Consider the following 20,008-nt stretch of genomic DNA (forward strand, 5'->3'; position numbering starts at 1 on the left):
CGAGACCACGGAGCATTCCTATCATACGCGCAGGCAGCCCATCGTGGAGTTTTAGTCGGTAAGAGTCCGACACTGCTCTGCTGCTGCCCGCAGCGGCGGAGTGTCCATGAGGATTTCTCCACGTGAAAAAAAAATTAAAATTTTATGAAAGTTTAATATATACAAAGGTATATAATTAAAAATTGAAAATACTATGTATTCTTCTAATTTATATGATGTGTATTAATACAAATCAATATATATTTTTCTATTTATTAAGCACTAAATATGAGTAATTTCTTTATATAAGTTGAGTTGTTGAGGGATTAAAAATAAAACGTAGTAAAAAAAATCACTATATTTACAACATCACTGTGTAATGAAAGTTTAATTACACATAAAAAATTAAAATAAAATTATTTACACAAATTACTTTTATATATCAATTCTGCCTACAATCTCAAACCATTGTCTTAATGCATCACTTAACACAACAGGTAATGTATCCAAATCTCTAAGAATAATATAAAATGGGAATGGGAAATTATCCATGTAGGAACTTATACCCAATAACTTGCCATTTTTGAAGATTGGCATCCTTATATCAAGTATTGAATCCTAGAAAAAATAATACAAGTGATAAAGACAGCAATTTTGAAAACTATTAGTATATAGCTATAAAAACAACATATAGATATTTGAAAAAGCTTATTTAATATTTTCAAAGTTAATGAATTATTCGTTGGATGTTTAATAGAATTTAAAGATTTTTCATTAAAAAGTTCAAATTATATCATTTTGTTTAATTATAAATTTTATTAAATGCTCACCTTATTGAAAGGATTATCAACTATTATGAAAACAAGGAAAATATTCAACAATTTAGCTTTCCTCACAGCTGCAGTTACTTTTTCTGACCCTTCTGAAAATATGCCTCTACCATCAGACAAGATGGTTACCAACTTCGCATTGTCAGAAGAACTGTCTTGAGATGCGAACATTTCCATTGTGAAATCAAGCAGTTCACCAATCATTGTCTTCTTCTGCTCAAATTTCATTTCTTGAATTAACCTAGAAGGATGTTTAACTTTAAATAATAATACATTTATTTAATTTCCTATTACACTTACCTAGCACCACTTTCCTCTGTAAAGTTTTCCCCAAAGGGATGAAGGATATTCACTCGTTCCCCGAAATTGATAACAGCAAGTTGGCCAACCTCCAAGTATGTCATAGCTTTGCCAATCAATGAAAGGGATTCAAACGCTAATTCCTTTGAATGATTATCAGCCATACTACTAGAATCATCGATAGCTAACACTATCTGATAATCTCTTTTTGATGGTTTTGTGCGTCTCAACCAAATTTTGTCTTTTCGAAATTCGCTGGCGATATAGGGAATTACTTTTCTCATGTTTATACGCTTGCCAGTTCTGTAGTCGCCTTTTAACCGGGAGGTTAGTGTGGGTTCTAGTACCAATCGCAATTTTTCTGATAATTCCCTAGCAGCTGATTCTGTTAGGGCACTTATTGAACTCCAAGCATTCGCTGCTTCTATCGAAGATGGTCCTTGAGACCACTGACCTAACATATTTTCGATTTCAGTCCTTCTTTGTACAATATCATCCGTGGAAAGATCATAGGATTCCGATTCCGGCAATTTTGTGTGAATAGTGGATTCATTTCCTCGTAAAACACGACTTGTTGCCACTGTTTCACCTTCAACTTCACCTCCTATTTCAATTTGTTCCATATCATCTGATTTTTCACCCTTGACATTTGTGGATTTGTCTTTTTTCCTTTCTGATACTTTCTGAGGCTGTTCTTTCTTTATTTCTTCTTCTTGATCTTTCGATTCCGGATCTCTATGCATCTCAATGTCATTGTCTTCCAATTTATCTTCCATCTGATCCTTTTCATCTAAATGTAATTAGGTAATTAGTTTAGACTATATACAGAATATTATCTTTAACTTATTGTTACATTAAGTAATATCAATTTTTGATTTCTTATAGTAAAATAAAATTAACTTCTAAAAATTAGGGAAATATTAAACAGCAAGTAAATAATGGAATTTTTTCAAAAATAAATAAGCTTGGGAAGAAATTTACCTTCTTCTAAATTCGACGCTTGTTTTTTAATTTGTTCTTCAGTTGCAGCATCAAAAGCGTAATCATCAAATTTCTCTGTATTCTTAATATGCTCATAAGTTTCACTCTCGCCACCACCTTCATTTTCCTCTTTTTCTTCTTGACTATCTAGATCTTGCTGCATTGCAGTGGTTTTTAATTTCTTCACTGAAGATCGGGTATCATTATCAAGCAAACTACGATTTTCATCGCTTTCACCTGGCTTTTTTCGTTTTGAAACAGGTTTGGGAGATTTCTCCTTGCCAGAGGTAGGAACATTTTGTTCTTGCTTAGATCCAGAATGTCCTTCACGTTCTTCCGTTTGTGATTGACCGGTTCCTTCAAAATAAAAAAACATAAATTAAAAATATATTGTGTATAAGATTTAAACAGTTGCAAACTTTAAATCTTTTGAAGTTTTTACAAATATTTTATTGAAATTAAAAATAGTTACCTATAATAATTACTTTAAAGTTTTAAAACATGTAACAAGATTACCTTTATCTTTTTTATCATCTGTACTATTTTCTGTAGGATCTATTTCCATTTGCTCATCATTTGACTGACTTTGTACTGCGTCTCTAGAGCCATCTTTCCTTGATTCAATTTCTTGCGAAGCATCAATTTCTTTGCTTCCCGTGTCAAAACTAGGTGGTGCCTTATCTTCCTCTGTTTGATTTTCCTCCATATTCTGTTCTTCTGTATCATCTCCTTTATCCTCTTCAGGATTTGTAACATTCTCATCCCTCTTTTTATTAGCATCTGCATTTGGATCTTCTTCTTCTTCTTCATTTTCTTCATCACTAGAATCTTGCTGATTGTCCTCTTCGGAACCATTTCTATTTTCAGATTCTTCATCTTCTTTCTCTTCTGGAATTTTAGATTCCTTCATCTGATCAATATCAAAAGGATCTTCTTCCTCGCCCTCAGGATTATCCTCTTTCATTTCTTCATCTAAATTAATATCTTCTGGAAGTTCGAAAGATTCTGGTTCTATTTCTGGTTGATTTTTTCCATGATAAGGATCAACCTGATCCTCGTTTACTTCAGGCTCTTCAAATTCGTTAATCTCTTTCTTTTGTTCTTCTTTCCTTTCACCATCAGGTTCTTTTTCTGCATTTCCATCTTCATTCTTGTTTTCATCAGTGTCTTTTGCGCTTAATTCTTCTTGTCCAGTTTTTTCACCAGTTCCTCTCTCTTCTTTCTCATTTTCTTTATCTTCATTTTCATTGTCTTCTTCTTCCTCTTCATCTTTCCAAATTTCTTCATCAAGTTTCTCTGCAGTTTCATCAGTTTCGCCCATTTCTTTGTCGAGATCATCGTCTTCTTTATTATTTTCCTCTTCTTCACGTTCTTCAAGATCTTGCATGTGGCCTTCAAAATTTTCTGACATCTCTATACCTTTTTCTTCTTCCTTTGTATCCTTTTTATCATTGTCCTTCTCTTCTTCGTTTGTGCCTCTAGTTTCTTCCAACTGATCCTCTGTTTCAATCCTCTCTGAAACATCTTTTTGACCTTCGCCTTCAGCCAATCCCATTCCTCCCTCGGCTGTACCACCATCTTCCTGATTATCTTCAGGTGCATCCATGTTTTCTGGTTGACAAAACCCATTTGTTGCTAAATCCAGAAAGACGTTTAATTGAAGATAAAGGAATTTGCATGTTAGGCGGAAAGATGCGACTTGTTCGTGAAGATAGTAGTGAAGAAACAAAGTATATTGTTCTAGAAGAGGTAGATGTTGCAAAAGCGATCTAGAAAAATAATACAAATCATTAAACTATTTTATTAAATCATTAAATTATTTTATTATTTACTTTTACCTTATAAAAATGTGGAAGGTCCACAAGCGTGATGATAAAACTTACCTTATGCAATTATTTGCAGAATTGACATCACATTCATAAATAATTTGTAATAATTCTCCAAGTATTTGTGATACAGTGTTCAACCGTAAATCTGGAACAATCTTCTTTAATGGTTCTATTAATCCTTTTGTCATTAGATCCTCTTCAAAATCATCTGTAGATTCTTTCTCAGGATCAGTTGTTTCTCTAATAGACTTCTGACTATCTTGAAGTTTCTTTTGAATGACAAGCAAAATTTGTGTAATCAATTTATCCAATTTAGCTCCATATTCTTCTAAATTTTCAGATTCAAAAGATTGTTTTATTGCTGAAGTAAATGTTGATTTGAATAATTCAATACTTTTTTCAATCTTTCGAACTAAGAAATCTAAATTTTCACTGAGTGGATGATCTAGCGTAAAAGTACACCTAAGATCAATTAATTTTCTTTTGATTTCATTGATCTCTTCGTAACTTGTTTGCAGAAAGTCAACATGCTTTTGATGAAACAAGAAGACTTGACTTGATTTCACAATCTTTTTTGAAGTTGCGATCCACGAATATAATTTATTTGCCATATTTTTTATTAAATTTAAGCTATGTTTCATAGAAGCAATTGAAGTTTTCGAAATATTAGCCTCTTTTAAAATAGGAACCGCAGTTTCATTTAGATCAAGAAGGTTTTCCTCTGCGAGAGATTCCATTGGACAACTCTCCAAGAAAATTACGATTTGTTTCATAGACATTTGTAATACTTCTAATAATTCCTGAAAATTGTTTATGATGATCTGTAAGTTCCTCTGTGCTGGAATATCAAGTTTTTCAAATTCTACGATTTTGGAAATATTTTCTTGCATGTCATTTTCATTTGAAGTCTTTTCTACCATGTCTTCTACCATTAGTGCAAGGTTTGACACTTGGATTCTAAATGGAAGAAATCGTTTGAAGAAATTTGCAATCGTTTCCTTTTGGCGATGAGCTAACAATACAAGGTGAACTGAAAGGCCGCGACAACGTTCAGCATTTTGGATATCTAGATTACTTTTTCCAGAACTTAATATACCATCAAGGAAATTCAATTTAATTAAAGATTCATAATAATACTTGTTACAATCAGACCATTGTTCAAGTAATCCTTTATCTACATTTACACTTTTGTTTTTGAATTCAAAGCACTGTATTTCTTGCAGATCTAGAGGCATAGATGTGAAGTTTGTAATTTCATTTTTTCTATTTTTCCAAGTCAAAATACCAATTCTATATGAAATTCCAAGTCGATTTAATGCTTTGAAATAATTTGTCAGTGCCAACTTCTTTTGTTGAAGCATGCTCTTTAACTGAGCTTGTTGCTTGCCTTTTGTCAAGCTTTTATCAACTTCCAAATTTCTCAGTCTTTTGCTTTCTTCGAGACTTTCTCCTATGAAAGTTTCAATATCCTTTCGAATTTGGGAATAATTGTTTCTTTCAATAATATTTTCACAGAACTGACGAGTTTTGTGAGTTAGTTTCTCAATCTTTTTTAGTTTTCTTGACTCCAAATTGATTAAGAAATCAGAAGGTCGGAGTTCTCTTCTGGAACCTGTTTCCTCTGTCTCTGCTTTTGTCTTCAAGGTCAAATAGGATGCAACATTTTGTCGTAAACCTTTTTGGAACTCTCTGACAAATTTGTGCAATGTTCTACGTGTTTTTTCAGCAGTGTTTTTCACAGACCAATAACTTATATCATTCCATCTTGTAATCTTGATGGTATCTTTCAATTTTTTAGCTATAGGTTCTTTTAAAACTTTTATCTTATTTTGAACATCATTAAGAAATTGGCTATAATATAAATAAATATTCCAGAAAATAGCTAATAATTCTTTCTGTTTTTTTGTTTCTTGGAGATGGTTAATATGTTGATAAAAAAGGTAAATTAATTGAAGTCTTGTTTCAAATTCAATCAAAGACGATTCTATCAAGAAACGTTCTAAACTTTCAATCACCTTTTCTTTTGAAACATTATCAGATTTACTTACATCTTCTAATTTCTCAGTTTCTTCTAACTGTTCAACATTCTCAATATCATCTGCAAGATACTGATCTATTAAATTGAACAAAAAGAACCACCACTTTGAAGCTCCAGTTTTCAAATCATCTTCAAGTACTTCCAATGAGTCTCTCCACCTTGAAATCTCAAGTTTCCGCCAACAAAGAATCTTTTCACCAAAAGATACGATAAATTCTGCTAAACTAACATCGAAACGAGCATTTTCTTCCCATTGCTTCATCTTTGTTAGCAATAATTCCACACCAACCAAAAATCTAGACAAGGAAGAATCGATGGAGAAACTGAGAAGTCTGTCAATTATTAGTTTGATCGAATTTAAAATGGGATTTTCAGGCCATTCTTTTAGAAATCCATTGACTCTTTCACAAAGTCTGTCAAAAAGTGGTTGACACTGCTCAATTTCTGGAATATTAGGGTCTTTATAGAAGTTATAGACTTCTCGATCATTATTTCTATTATCAAAATGGGATTTTTGTGAGATTAACACGTTTAAGCAGCATACTAATTGAGAAGACAAATTTTCAGACCAAGTTTTCACCGAGGATCCTAGCATTTCAAATCTTTGTATCAGAGGTTCAATGAAATTTGGTTCTACATTAGATTCAGAAGTTCCTAAATTATTTTTAGAACTTGGAGAAATATTCATTGAAAGAGTTCTTAAATTTCTTCCATCAGAAAAACTTTTCAAGATATTCCAGTGGATTTCTTGAATTCTTCTAGCATCCTTCATAGATATCAATTCAATAAAGGATTCCTTATCAGTAGAGATATTTTCTGGAAATTTTTGGAGTTCTGAAAGGTCCTGTTGGAAACCTGGGATTATTTCTACTAGCTCTAGGAACTCCTGTTGATGGCCTGGGAACATATTTTTAAAATCCAACTCCTCTTCTTCTTTCTCAGACATTGTTTTAAACAAACTTTCTTTTTCTTTCATCTCTTCTTCCCTTTGCTTCTCTTGCTCCTTCCACAAGATTCTTATTTTGAAAAATATTTTGTTTAATTCTTGCCACAGAGATTCTATATTATTTTTAACCAGAGACAAATTTTCAAGTTCCTTCAATGCAATTTTAGCCATCGTAAACCTGTCTCTCTGAATAGCCTTTGATTTTGACTGTTTTGTTAGAATTAACACTAGTTTTTCTGAAGAGCACAGCTTCACTAAGTTTATGTAATTCTCTTGACACAGACCAACTACAGGAAAACGCAGCAAGTTATAACAGATGTCACTATTTACGTTTTGAAATTGCATGTTTGAGAGTTCATGAATTAAAATTGATACACCATGATGTAAACTGAAAATTGCAGACATCATTGGTGAAACCAAGTCAGGAAAACCAACCAGGAAATTTTTTTCCAATTTATGAGAGAATCTTTCCAGTGATTTCTTCCAGATTATAGCTTCATGCAACTTTTCTTTATGTGAATCTTGCAATTCCCCTTTTTTAAGTTGTTTAGCAATGTCAGTCAATTGGTATTTTTGTTTTATTATCGATTCAAATGAACCTATATTGCTAGAAAAGTTCTCTATTTCTTCTCTCAAATTTTGGAAGCTTGACATAGGTCTCACTGCCTGAAAGTTTTCAAAGCTTTTTGCTTTGTTGGATGATATTTTCAAATGATTGATTCTTGATAATTGTTGGTCTTTCGACATGGAGGTTCCAAGGATAATAGATTGCAAATTTTCAATGCACATTAAATGTTCCAGTTCAGAAATATTTTTTTGTATGTATTTTGATTTCAAGGCAATTTTCTGAACTGGATCAATGGATCCTACATCACTGAAGAGAAATATTTGTAGATAGCCTAAGGTCAACCATCCGCTTCCTGTTGCAATGACATTGTTTCCATTTTCTAATTCTTCTTTGATTTGTTGCAGTGAAGTTAGTGCATAAGTTGGTTTAAAGGGCTTATATCCTAAATCATTTTGTTCTTCCATGACTTTTTCCATAACAGACAGGTAATAATTTATGAGAAATCGTAATAGGATAGAGTCGTTGTTGGACATATTGAATTCATCCAAGTTTAAAACCAAAGAATTTTTCCATAACAGTGTCTGTATCGTTTGCAAAAGTTTCTTTTGGTTCTTGTAATTTCCAAAATTGATCATTTCCCTTTTGCTTCCAGATTTTGAATTTAGAAATAGTTCAAAGATTAGGTTGCAGAGGGCTGATTTGTTGATGAAGTTTGTCTGAAAGTTGTATAGTAAAAATAATAGATCAAAAACTTAAAAATAGATTAATCAGGTAGATTACAATTTAATTTCAATTTAAGAGTTAAAATATATACATTTAAACGATTATAAGATATGAAAGAATTACCAAATAATTAAATAAAAAAAAAAAAAAATACCTGGGAAATATTAAAATCGTCTTCCGTCATATCTTCTTCGTTATCAAACCAATGTAAAAGAATATTTGAATTTTTAACAGCGAAAGATCTTTCCGCAAATTCCTCGACAGAGCAGAGCAGTTCAGGGAACAAAGAGATCCTTCGTTTAGTTAGCATCTCATTAGCATTCAGAGCCTTCATCAAACTGATCAAACGCGTCGGTATCGTTGGAACTTGCTCGAATTTTCTAAACACGCTTTCCTCGTAAATTCTCCCAAATCCTCCGCAAGCTGTCTCAACAAAATTTCTCGATTCTTCCAAGTCCATAAGATTCTCAGAAATTTCATTGCTCTCGTTCAAATTCTTTTCAAAACTTCGACGTATTTCCTCTCCAATATCTTGTGCAAATTCATCGCAAAATTTCCTCTGGAAACGATACGCGAAAAACAAAAAGAAAAATTCGTAAATTGGCCATATTTTGGCTTCCACGAAATTTTTATTCGTTCTAACATCACTCTCGTTGATTTCTTTAACTTCTATAATATTTTTGGCCATTTCTTCAATTTCTCCTATAGCGCTAATTGTATTTGCATCCTCTCGATTATTTGCGAAATTTTCGACACAAATTTCAGCGAATCTCTTTCTGAAGGCCAAATTTTCAGGGGATCCAATCGTGACGATCTTTAATTTCGTTTTCAACGAATCGATCAAGTCTTCTTCGGTGATTTCGAGCTTTCTCGATATGTACCGTAATTTTTCATGGAAAGTCATCGAATTTTCGGAAAAATGGGGCGATGGAATGCACAAAACCTGCCGGACTTTCTTCCGAATTTTCCCGAATTTATCTACGTCGATCAACGAGTCTAGATATTTCTTTGAAAAGTCTGACAGGTCTTCCTGTGTTTTTGAATCACATAATTTTGCATCGATCAGCGTAAATAGTTTCCTGATAAATTTCATCAGCCATTTATAATGGACTCTCAGGGACGAGGAGATTTCACGCAGATCGAAGAATGTTCCTTGTGATTTATCGATCAATTCTATCTTTCCCATGTCATGGAATCTTTGGTACCATTTTAAACCATCTCGCAATTCTACGTAGTCCTTGTCGTTTATCGATAAGTTTCCGTTCTGAAGTATCGTTTCGATGATCTTTATGGAATGTTCACAAATTTCTACGAATTTCGGTATTAGTAGCTCGTTCTTCAATGTAGTTGATATTCTTCCTATGAAGAGACAGAAAATATTTAATAAAATGGATTATTGGAAACTTATATGTACAGGATGATTTAAATATATTTCTTTATAAGTGAATTGAAGGGACTTAAATGTATCTCTTTATAAGAAATTTTATATATAAAATATAACATTTATATATTTATACTATATACAAATATATAATAGTATTATAATATTAATAATATTATAATGATATTATATATAATAATAATATTAAATAATATTATAATAATATTTTATATACAAAATATTAAATTTATATATTTATATGATATTTATATATGTAAACTCCCTAGAGTTCACGTGAGATAGGGACACTTTTTGTTTTACGGGTAGCACGACTTTCTTTGTTTCACGGACAGAGCGACCCTCTTATGTTTTACGGACAACCATTTTTGAGAGACACTCATTTCCCAAACGGACGGACAGAGGGCAACATCAGAGATAGACAAGATCACAGAATAATTATTGAAAATTTTGAAGATTGACGGAGAAAGATCGGTAGCTCAGGACATTGAAAATCGATTTGTAAGATCGTAAATCTCGATTTTCAGGCTTCAGAATCGATCACCTGAATTATCTCGAGATTTACGATCTTACATATATAATATATATGACATAAATATATTAAAATTTTTTAATAAATATAATATTTTAATAAGTATAATATAAATAAATTTAGAAATATTTATATTATATTTATGTATAACATAAATATATTTCTTTCAAATGAATGTAACGGTATCGCAATAAGTTATATTATAATACATATTACATAATAAATATTAGACATATGGAAATATTCGGAAAGCTTCTATCGACTAACTAAGTGCACAGCCAAGAGTGTCAGGAAAACTAGCAACTACACAACAATAACAGAAGCACAAGGTACAGAATAGAAGGAAATCTGCCATGTGGAGAACGCGATACAGAAACAACAGAAGACAGAAACCACGTATTAAGCAAGTGTGTCATAAAGAAATTGGACCAAGCATATTACAAGATAGGGAATGGCCAGAAATAGCAAAGATAAGAAGCATCGAGAAACAGGCATGAGAGCTGACAAATTTCATAAAAGGAAGTCTGAAGCTAAGAACATTATGTCTGGAAGAGTAGATCCAACTGCAACATCAGTAGTTTCAAAGAAACCACAAACTAGCAAAAATATTGCGATACTGAGATATATTGCAATATTAGGTATTATACTATATTACAATATTATATTTATACTGTTAATAGAAACATATAATTACACACACACAATATATATATATATATTCCATATAAATATTATAATTAAAAGTTGTGGTAATTCAAAGTACAAATATATCGCAATATAGATATACAAGTTACAAAAATTACATTGGAATAAACAAAATATAATTGCGATACATTTGGACACAAGTAACGCGTTAAAAAGCAAAAGAAATTCTACCAAACGCGCATTTGTATAAACAAAGCTCGTACCAGGCTTTAAGTCTCACAGCAACAAATAGTATATAAACAAAAATAGCAACAAAATAATATAACGTTAATCTTTTGCAATATGGAAAAAGCAATTCCAATAAGTTTTTTAATAAATATCTCGCTTCACCTGAGCGAACGGCAGCCGAATAATCCTCCAAGTACATCACATCATCCTTTTTCTCAAAATGTCTCTCCGTTTGGCAGTGCAAAGTTATCAATCGGAAGTACAACACGATAAGCAAATTATTGGAGGACGTGGGAGGTTCGACGAGATTCAGTGGGATTTCTAGAGCAGATTTCTTCCTGAATAAAAATCCCATATTTTCAACTTGCTTGTAAAGATGCTCATTTATCTTTGCCAACTTATGGAGTTTACTTTCCGAAAAAATATCCCAACTCCAGAGTCGTCGTATTTGCAGGTCATCCAGAGACGACCGTCCGTAAAAATCGAGTAAAATGTGCTCGAAGAACGCCATTGTGTCTGTGATGGGAGGTCGGTGGAAAAAATCTTGGAAATCAATTTCCCGCGGATCGCCACTGAAAATGGGGCAAGGAAGAAATGTTATATATATATATACTACGTCTGTGATATTGATTTTCACGCTTTTTGATTTTGTCTTTGATAAAGATATTCTTTTGTTAAATTGAAACTCATTTACAATTACACACACACGCTATCGCTCAAGAGTATTCGCAGACACTCGTGTCTTTTTTTTTTAGGAAACGTACACGTTTTAATGGCAAAACTACAGTCAAATAAAATTGCAACGATTTCGTTCTACGTAATTGCCATAGTTTCGTATGTTATAGTCCGATTAAATTGATTTTCGAAAATCGATACACGTGTAATCGCAGAACTGGTGTTTATAATTGTCTATTTCATTACTTGGCCATTTCTCTATCTAAGAGATTCTTATTAATTACATTAATATTTTGTATACAAATATTTATAATTAATTTGTTATAAATTAAATATAAAATTATATTTTAATTACAAGGCATATTAATATATAGGTTTTACACAGGTATTGTGTATTATATTTATTTTACTTTATTATTACTAGTTTATATATATTATATATAAATATTAATATATAATAAAAAAATAGGAAGACGTTAGTACAACCAGTGATATTCAAATAGTAAATGCATTAGTCAAGTATATCAGTATATACAGTAAACACTAAAATAAACTGTTGCAAATTTTAATATGTAATTTAGATTTGTATCCAATTGATTGCATAAAACGTTAGTTATAAGTATAGTTTTATAAAATTCACGCATAATTATGACAAGTGGATCAAAGTGTCTGGACACTTCTGAGCGATAGTGTATATACATATAAGAGCTTCTTTATTTGTCATTTATCTACACTTTGTTTTATTTATCAAGCGTAGATATCACATATAAAGTATTACTACGAGTGAAAACAATCAACTGTTTTACTCCTCCTAACGCGCATACGTCACATTCGTCGACGTTCCTTACCTGAGTTTCTCTAAAGTTAATTTCAAAAGGAATCCTTGTTGCTTGATCATCGCCAATCTTGCGTTCTTCCTAAGATCGCACATTCTCAAGGTCATTGGATTTAGTTCATAGCAGAGACCAGGTTCCTCGTCTCTAGCAGTCTCTGACAAGACCTGGTCGACTTTTCTCAAAGCTTCGTGCTTCGACCTTGCGTCAAACGTGCCACAAAGTTCACGATACGAGTTTCTCAACGACTGCTCGAAAGCAAATCCTTTGGACATTTGTTGGGCAGTGAACGATGCCACTTGCAACATTTCGTTTAGCTTGTACTGTTTATCGAACAGGCTTTCGTGAATTTTTAGCAGCAACCTTTGATGACTCACGTTTCCCAAACCGCAATTGTTTAACAAAGACATCACGTCTAAGGGATTGGTTAGTGCAAAGTGTTGAGGGGTCGGCACGCTGATTTCCACGCCTCTGTTTCTCATTGCTCTGTAACAACGCGCACAAAGATGCTTTTGTACTTGTTTTATATCGGGTGGTCGCAAAAGCTTTCTTTCTTCTATCGTTAGACATCTACTTTTCCAGAATTGCTATTTTCCAGTTTGCTCAGAAAATATCGTTCAAAGTGAATCTTCCATCTCATTTATTGAGTCGAAATTTTGTTAATGGAAGAAACGAATGATAATGATGCGGAGCAAAGTTTGCAGAGCACAAAGGACGAGGTAGAATATGCCAATCAAATTGCAACAGTTTGTTTTGAGCGGCTGAAGAAACGCGGTGCTTAGCGTTGGTGGAAAAGAACGCCCACGCGGCTTTGCTGTTTCCAACTGTTTAGGCGATTGCTATTTCAAGTTTACCTTAAGCTGGACAAATTGCAAAGTAGAAATTAAATAATTAAAATAGAAAAATAGAGAAATAGCTAGAATTCAAGTAAGTTCGTACTAGTTTGATTAAGAAAGTTTCCTCAAAAGCTCGACTCATTGGACGGTATAAAATCCCGGTTGATCAATATTTTCCGAGCAAAGCAGAGAAATTTCGGAAAAACAGCATCATAAGGCTTTGGAAGCGATGGAAGGGAGCGATAAATCAGAATGAAACATATATATTCGATAATACTGTAGAGGACATGAAATATCGTACACCTAATGTCCAACGATAAAACGACAAGAACTTTTGGGGCAACTCTTGACAGAACTTAACGTTTCTAGTGCCGAACAACGATATATCGTTGTTAGCAACACTTGTGAAAAGTGCAAACGACGATATTTCGCTGCGTATGCGACGGCGCCTTACTATTCGCATCGCGGGACAACTTTATCTCAAAATAAATTTGTAAAACGTTATAAATGGTTGAATTTCTCTGCGGAAGCCTCGTGTGAGATGTTTCACAAGTTGAAAAAATTGCTTATGGGTTTAACTTTTTGTTATATTCCACGATGGTTGATACCGAGACTGTGTATACGCCAATACCATAAGATAGAAATCCGATACGGGAGATTTGCTTGAGGCCGTAGCCATAGGTTTCAGATGACACTGTTTAGAACAGAATATCTCCTTATGTTTCACAAAATAATCTTGCATCGACAGGACGAGAGTAAAACTTACGGCGGGCCTGTGCGAACATCGCGCACAATCTGTAATCTGTGCAATAAAGAATTACACGGTGTTTACATTAGTGATCATTAATGCTAAGTAAATTATTTGTGTGAGTAATAATAAGTAAATATTACACATTTTCAATAGCCGGGTAACTATAAATGTTTATAATAACGTTAGAATGTTATTTCAGTGATGTTGTTCTAGCTCACTTGTTCTGAAGCAAGTAATCCTCACGCTTACTGCGCATCATGGGATTATCATTTAGTTTTGTATTTTAATATTAGGAATTGTGTTACATATAATTGAGAATACAGTATTTATGCTTTATACTCTACGTGTTCTGCATCAAACTATGACCAGACCATGATCTTCTTATTTGCAAGTACTGTGTTTATAAAAGAAGACTGATTTTTCCATTATTCCTAACGATTTTGGATAAGTATTATTAGTGTGATTTTCAACAAATATTGAAATACAATTGGCATTAATTTATTCTCCCTTTATTTCTAAGGAGAGAAGCGAACCTTCTCTCACAGATGGTGTTTCATACGGCGATTCCACATCAGCAGATAGAAGACATGACACGCAACTACCTATCGCTACTGGGGACCACCATGCTTGTGTCAAAATCGGCAGTACGACACAGGCTAAGTTGGCCATCTCATTAGGAAAAGGAGCCGCTACATGTGACTTTGACTGACTGTCTGTGACTAACATTCTCGAGCTTCTGCTCATTTCCCTTTATATAGGTTGTCCCCGAAAGAGAGTTTTCTTTCAGGATGGGGGAACGATTCCTTTTCTTATGGAAGGCCCTTGCGCATTTTTCCAAGTTCCAGGGTTTATTCTTCTACGACGTCCTGGCCAGGATTTTTTCTTTTACGACGTCCTGGCAGGGGATGTGGCCAATACATGCCCTTAACCCCTGGACCTTCTTTCAAGGCCATGTGCCGCTACATTTTGTGATATGTTCCTTTATGAATTTTCTAAATATCATTTTTATCTTCTTTTGGGATCTTTTTCTCAAAATTATAATTATCAAATTACATCAAATTGGTTCGGTATTCCTCGCTTAGGTACAGTTCTTTCGTTCGGAAATAAAAGGGTTATTACTTACCTGGATATTTCCCCGTGACGAGGATCCATAGCGAGGAACAACCTGAAGTTCTTATGTGCTCGCACGGTAAACACATTCCCATCTTCATCGACGCCTCTCTCGCCGATCGTTAGAGCGCCGTTTGGTTCTAGCAAGCCATTCAATCGGTCCAAAATTGCTGGGCTGCAGAGATTCACCTGGTCGAGCAGTAACCACGTGCCATTTTGCAGACACTGCAATGGAAAATGGAATTCCCTTATCGGTTTCCTTTGAAGCCCAACGCTTTGATAACAGATTTCATAGAAGCCAATCATTCGTCTTAATTTTCCATTCTTTAACGGATAAGATTATGAATAACAACAGAAAATTTGTGTTAAAAATAGATATAAAGCGATGAAACTATCGTTAGAAGCGAAAAGCCATAGAATATAAGAACAAATACAAATGGATATTATTTTATAATGTTTTTAGTGAATGCAACAAGTGTAACTTGGTAAATAGACGTTTTGTAAATAAATTACCTACAACATAAGTGCTCGATATAGTAAACGTAAATTTAATTAGGTCGATATAAATGAAAACTTTAATCGGCTACATATGTAAATTTATAGCTAGTTGGTAGTTTTCGAGGTTAGAAAACAAATCGTATATTACTACTACAGAATACTACACGTTATTATAAATAAAATATAAAATAATAAAATAAATGTCTCATTACGTATTATTGCATCGTTTAGAAATATACATAAGAAACTACAAGAAGACGATAAAAGCAGACCAACAAACTCTGCATACAGTGAGACATACGAAAGAATTTTGAATACCACAGCGATAAAACCAACAAACTACCTGACCTTAATGTATACCACTGTCGATAAAAAAAATTATTGCACAGATTAACCGGCAAACTAGGTTGAACAACAGCGATAAGACAATATAAATTGGAAGAGAACGTAACATGTCAGCTGTGCAACACCAGAGAAATAGAGACAGAGGATACAAAATATACTAAGCCATAGAAATGAGACCAATCACATTGAGAAACAAGAAATGAACGGAAACAATAACAAGAACGATCGAAAAACAAATAAAAACTGGCAAACTTCGTAAAGGAACGTACGAAGTCGAAGAACTTCTGCATGAACGAATAAAGAAACGAATGAAAAACGAACACAAACATAATACCAATGATTGACGCATAGAAGACACATAGTACACATACAGGTTTGTATCATAGTAAACTAAGATGTAAATGGGCGAAAGTAATTGTACAAACAATTAGGTAAATAGGCAGAACCTCCGTACAACGAAGGAATAAAATTCCTCATCGTTCTTTAACTTGTAGGAGCACAGAGGACGATGCGAATCGAGAGCGACTCATGTTGTTGTTTTGTCTTGCGACATTGACACCGTCTTGACGTACCAAACGTAGGGATAAACAAACTCTGGGCAAAACAATGTCGCCGCTACGTGCAATCGTCGATCGAAGTTTCTGGTACTCCCTCGACCAGTATAAATAACCTAGCGCGATCGGTAAGACAGTCAGTCTTTGGAGGAGTCAGTTATCAATTAGTTAATCAGTAGTCAGTTAGTGAATATCGAGCAATCTTAGAGCGATCATCATCGAGCGAACGATGACTAACTCTGTACGGCAAATGGTTTTAAATATATTGACTACACTAAGTATCAACTCATCTCGTTAATATATACACCAACACAATTAAACGTACTCCACAAACTATTGGCTTGAGAACTAAGTGATTGCGGATTTTGTCATTAGGTGGCATTGACAAAATTCGCAATCACTTAGTTGCCAACCCAATAGAAACTCGCAGGATAATTACGCGTTATTGAAATACAAAATTAAAGAAACAAAGAGAGAGGATGCGAATATGACTGTAGAATATGAATCTAACACAGTTTTCTGTGCTTTGGTGTCTAAATATCATCGTAAGACAGTGTATGAACGGAGAAAAATAAAAAAGAAAAGAAATGCTTACCTTTACCAACACGCTGTCAACCCACTCGAATTTTCCACCAGCGTTCAAGCATTTGTCCTTCTCTACAGCAATCGATAGATCGGTCAGCTTTTTCTCGATCTCGTGTAATTCCTGTTCGCAGGAAACCTCAAGTTCTTTCATCGCTGACACCAGCTTCGATAATTCTTTCGTTTTACGTAGAAACTGCTTGGTCTCCGTCGACATGGTCGTTTCCATTGTTTTCTCACCCCCTGAATCCAAACAAAACATTCGTAAACCGAAAATATTTCGTTGGAACGGAGTTTGGCAAAAAAGAAAAAAAAAAGAAAGAAAACGAGGGAAAAAAAGAAAAATAAAAGAAAGGAGGGCAGGAACAACGTGGTTCCGTTTCTAGAAACGAATTAACGATGGATATATGATCTAGCTATGCTTGGTAAATTCGCCTCTCGACTCATTAAAGGTGAGATTTCGATAAGCGAGTCTGGACAGCTAAAATCTCATAATGAAGTATCATGGTGAAAGTAAAAGGAGAACAGTGATTCATGAGACTAATTCCGCGAGCGCCGCGACGTTTTAAAGACGTTTACTGTTTAAAAGTTACCAACTTAAGCAGAAACTTAAATCCTCGCTTTCCTCGAGAGTGCGAGTAACGAGGAAATAAATTTACGCTTTATCAGTTTACTTGGTGGTGATGCGAAGCGAGTTTTGGATTAATATTATTCGCAGATTTTCGACTGATTATAAATTAAAAGGCGAGCAATTTATTAGCAGGAAGAAAGCAGAAAGTTAAACAGGAACAAATAGAGAAATTCTAAATTATTCGCTCGCCATTAAAATTCATCTGCAGCGAACGTAGAGACCATTGCTGCCAACTGTTAATTTCAACAACAATTTTACGCCACTTTCGTCACTACGCTGTGTTCTGCGACGAAAATGACAAACCAGTCGAAACGATTTAACGATATATTTAAAAATTGTTATCTTCGATCTTTACTCCGAATGAAATTTGCTTTAGTCGAATGAACGTATGTTATACACTTTAGTTAGTGTTAAAGTGTTGACACTTTACTGACCGCTAGCGGTTCAACACATACGCACGTCCGACCGGCAGCTCAGACACAGATTCCCCCTGGCGCCGGCTCTGTTTCGGTTTAGACTCCCCAATACCATTCTTTTCGTTCATCGCGAACGTTAAGTTTTTCAAATTAGTATAAAACTGTGGGAGCTTACAAAGCAACGCAATTGACGCAACTGAACAAGGTATCTTAGTACTATATAACAAATTATTGCTCAAATAATGAGAAAGATTGTCGACGACAAAAAGCCGATTAAATAGGCTATTGGTCGGTAAACGTCGGCGACAAAAAAACCGATTAATAAGGTATCGATCGGTAAACGTCGGCGACAAAAAACCGATTAATCGGCTATCAGTCGGTAAAATGTTAAAGTGTGAGGAAAATTTGTAGCGCTAACGTTTCCGCCACGTTTTATATTTAAAAGACGTCGGCGATTGCAAAGATTCGTACGAATGGATAAGAAGATTTACCTGTAGATAAATGTCGAACATTTTCCAAGAGAGCATGGTAACGGGCCACCTCGTTCAAATTCTCCTTCTTCAATTTCTTTCTTAAGATGCCGATCAAAAGTGTCTGCACACGTTCCAGTAATTCCTCCAAGTGTCTGTCGTAATCCGTCTGCAACAAACAAGTAACACGAAATGTATCGACTGGAACGATACCAAAGAAAATAATATCCGCTCCGACATACGAAATCGGTAAACGTTGCTACGAGCTGCGAAGTTCAAACGACGAAGATCGTAATTTTTCACCACCGTCGCAGCCTGTAACTGCAACGAATCTGCGTGTTTCGTGAATCGATGAAAGTCTCAGTGTGTGTACAATTCTGACGCTCGATATTCATTACAAACTCGGATAAAAATCTGATTGGCAAATCTGATTGGCAAATCTGATAGATAAAAATGTATTATCGATTGTAGATCTTTTAAAATTCTCTTTTAAAATTCTCTTTTAAAATTCGGTTTGGTAAACCGGTCATAATATAGGTTAGCGTAATATAGGTTAGGTTGCGGATTTTGTCGTTAGATGGTATTGACAAAACACGCAATCACTTAATTTCCAACCTAATAATCGAACTTGTCAAGAAACATCAAGTCGTTCGGTGTGATTTTGAAAAAGTTATATCGCTTTAACGGGTGTCTGGCGGATAATGCGAGCAACAGTAAGAAACAACACGAGCCAATAGATCAGCGGAAAGAATATACGAGCGGTTAAATATTATAACACGAAAGTAGTTTCCATTGGGCAGGATGAGGTACTTAAGGTAGAATGGTACCTTCCTTTACTCTCTAGAAATTGAAAAATGCTTCTCCGCTTCCTTCATTAATTTTCTCCGCTTGCAGCTAAGTGCCTCTCCTCTATAATTGTTTTCTTCCTTTTTGCCCAGGCCACTCATCTCCGATGAACGAAGAAATCAGGAGGGGACTCAACTTTCCATTAACATCTCTGGTCACGCGAAAGGCTAAACTCGTTTCCATATTCGTTTCGATATTCACGACGAAGCAACTTTTAATTCGCGTTGAAACAGAATATGCAAACGTTCCCTATTCTCGTCCATAATAAATCGCTCTCCTTATTTTCACGATTAATCAATTTTTACGTTTTTAACGAACGAACCGATTGCTTTCAAATCCTGCGAATTTTCTATTTCCTATTTTTTTGTCTACAGTATAAATGTTACATATATTTTACACATATTTGTACAATATTAACATATTAAAAATAGAAATATAACACAGGTAAATGCGTATGTATATT

At 34.1% G+C, this 20,008-nt stretch overlaps 1 protein-coding gene across 1 annotated transcript in view; it reads right to left on the bottom strand.

Annotated features, from left to right (window-relative positions):
- Positions 1 to 238: 238 nt before the first annotated feature.
- Positions 239 to 20,008, bottom strand: part of LOC139995286 (midasin) — a 128,902-nt gene continuing 109,132 nt past the window's right edge. The window contains exons 16-27 of the mRNA XM_072018616.1: positions 18,721 to 18,868; positions 17,196 to 17,425; positions 15,217 to 15,428; positions 12,522 to 12,992; positions 11,161 to 11,570; positions 8,349 to 9,553; positions 3,974 to 8,187; positions 2,607 to 3,859; positions 2,091 to 2,447; positions 1,110 to 1,899; positions 810 to 1,050; positions 239 to 597 (exon numbers count right to left, since the gene is read on the bottom strand). Coding sequence (XP_071874717.1) covers positions 415 to 597; positions 810 to 1,050; positions 1,110 to 1,899; positions 2,091 to 2,447; positions 2,607 to 3,859; positions 3,974 to 8,187; positions 8,349 to 9,553; positions 11,161 to 11,570; positions 12,522 to 12,992; positions 15,217 to 15,428; positions 17,196 to 17,425; positions 18,721 to 18,868 — 9,714 coding nt within the window. The 3' untranslated portion in view covers positions 239 to 414. The remainder of the gene's footprint in view (positions 598 to 809; positions 1,051 to 1,109; positions 1,900 to 2,090; positions 2,448 to 2,606; positions 3,860 to 3,973; positions 8,188 to 8,348; positions 9,554 to 11,160; positions 11,571 to 12,521; positions 12,993 to 15,216; positions 15,429 to 17,195; positions 17,426 to 18,720; positions 18,869 to 20,008) is intronic.

This window comes from Bombus fervidus, chromosome 15, assembly GCF_041682495.2.
Source record: "Bombus fervidus isolate BK054 chromosome 15, iyBomFerv1, whole genome shotgun sequence".
In the NCBI taxonomy this organism is placed as follows: Eukaryota; Metazoa; Arthropoda; class Insecta; order Hymenoptera; family Apidae; genus Bombus; species Bombus fervidus.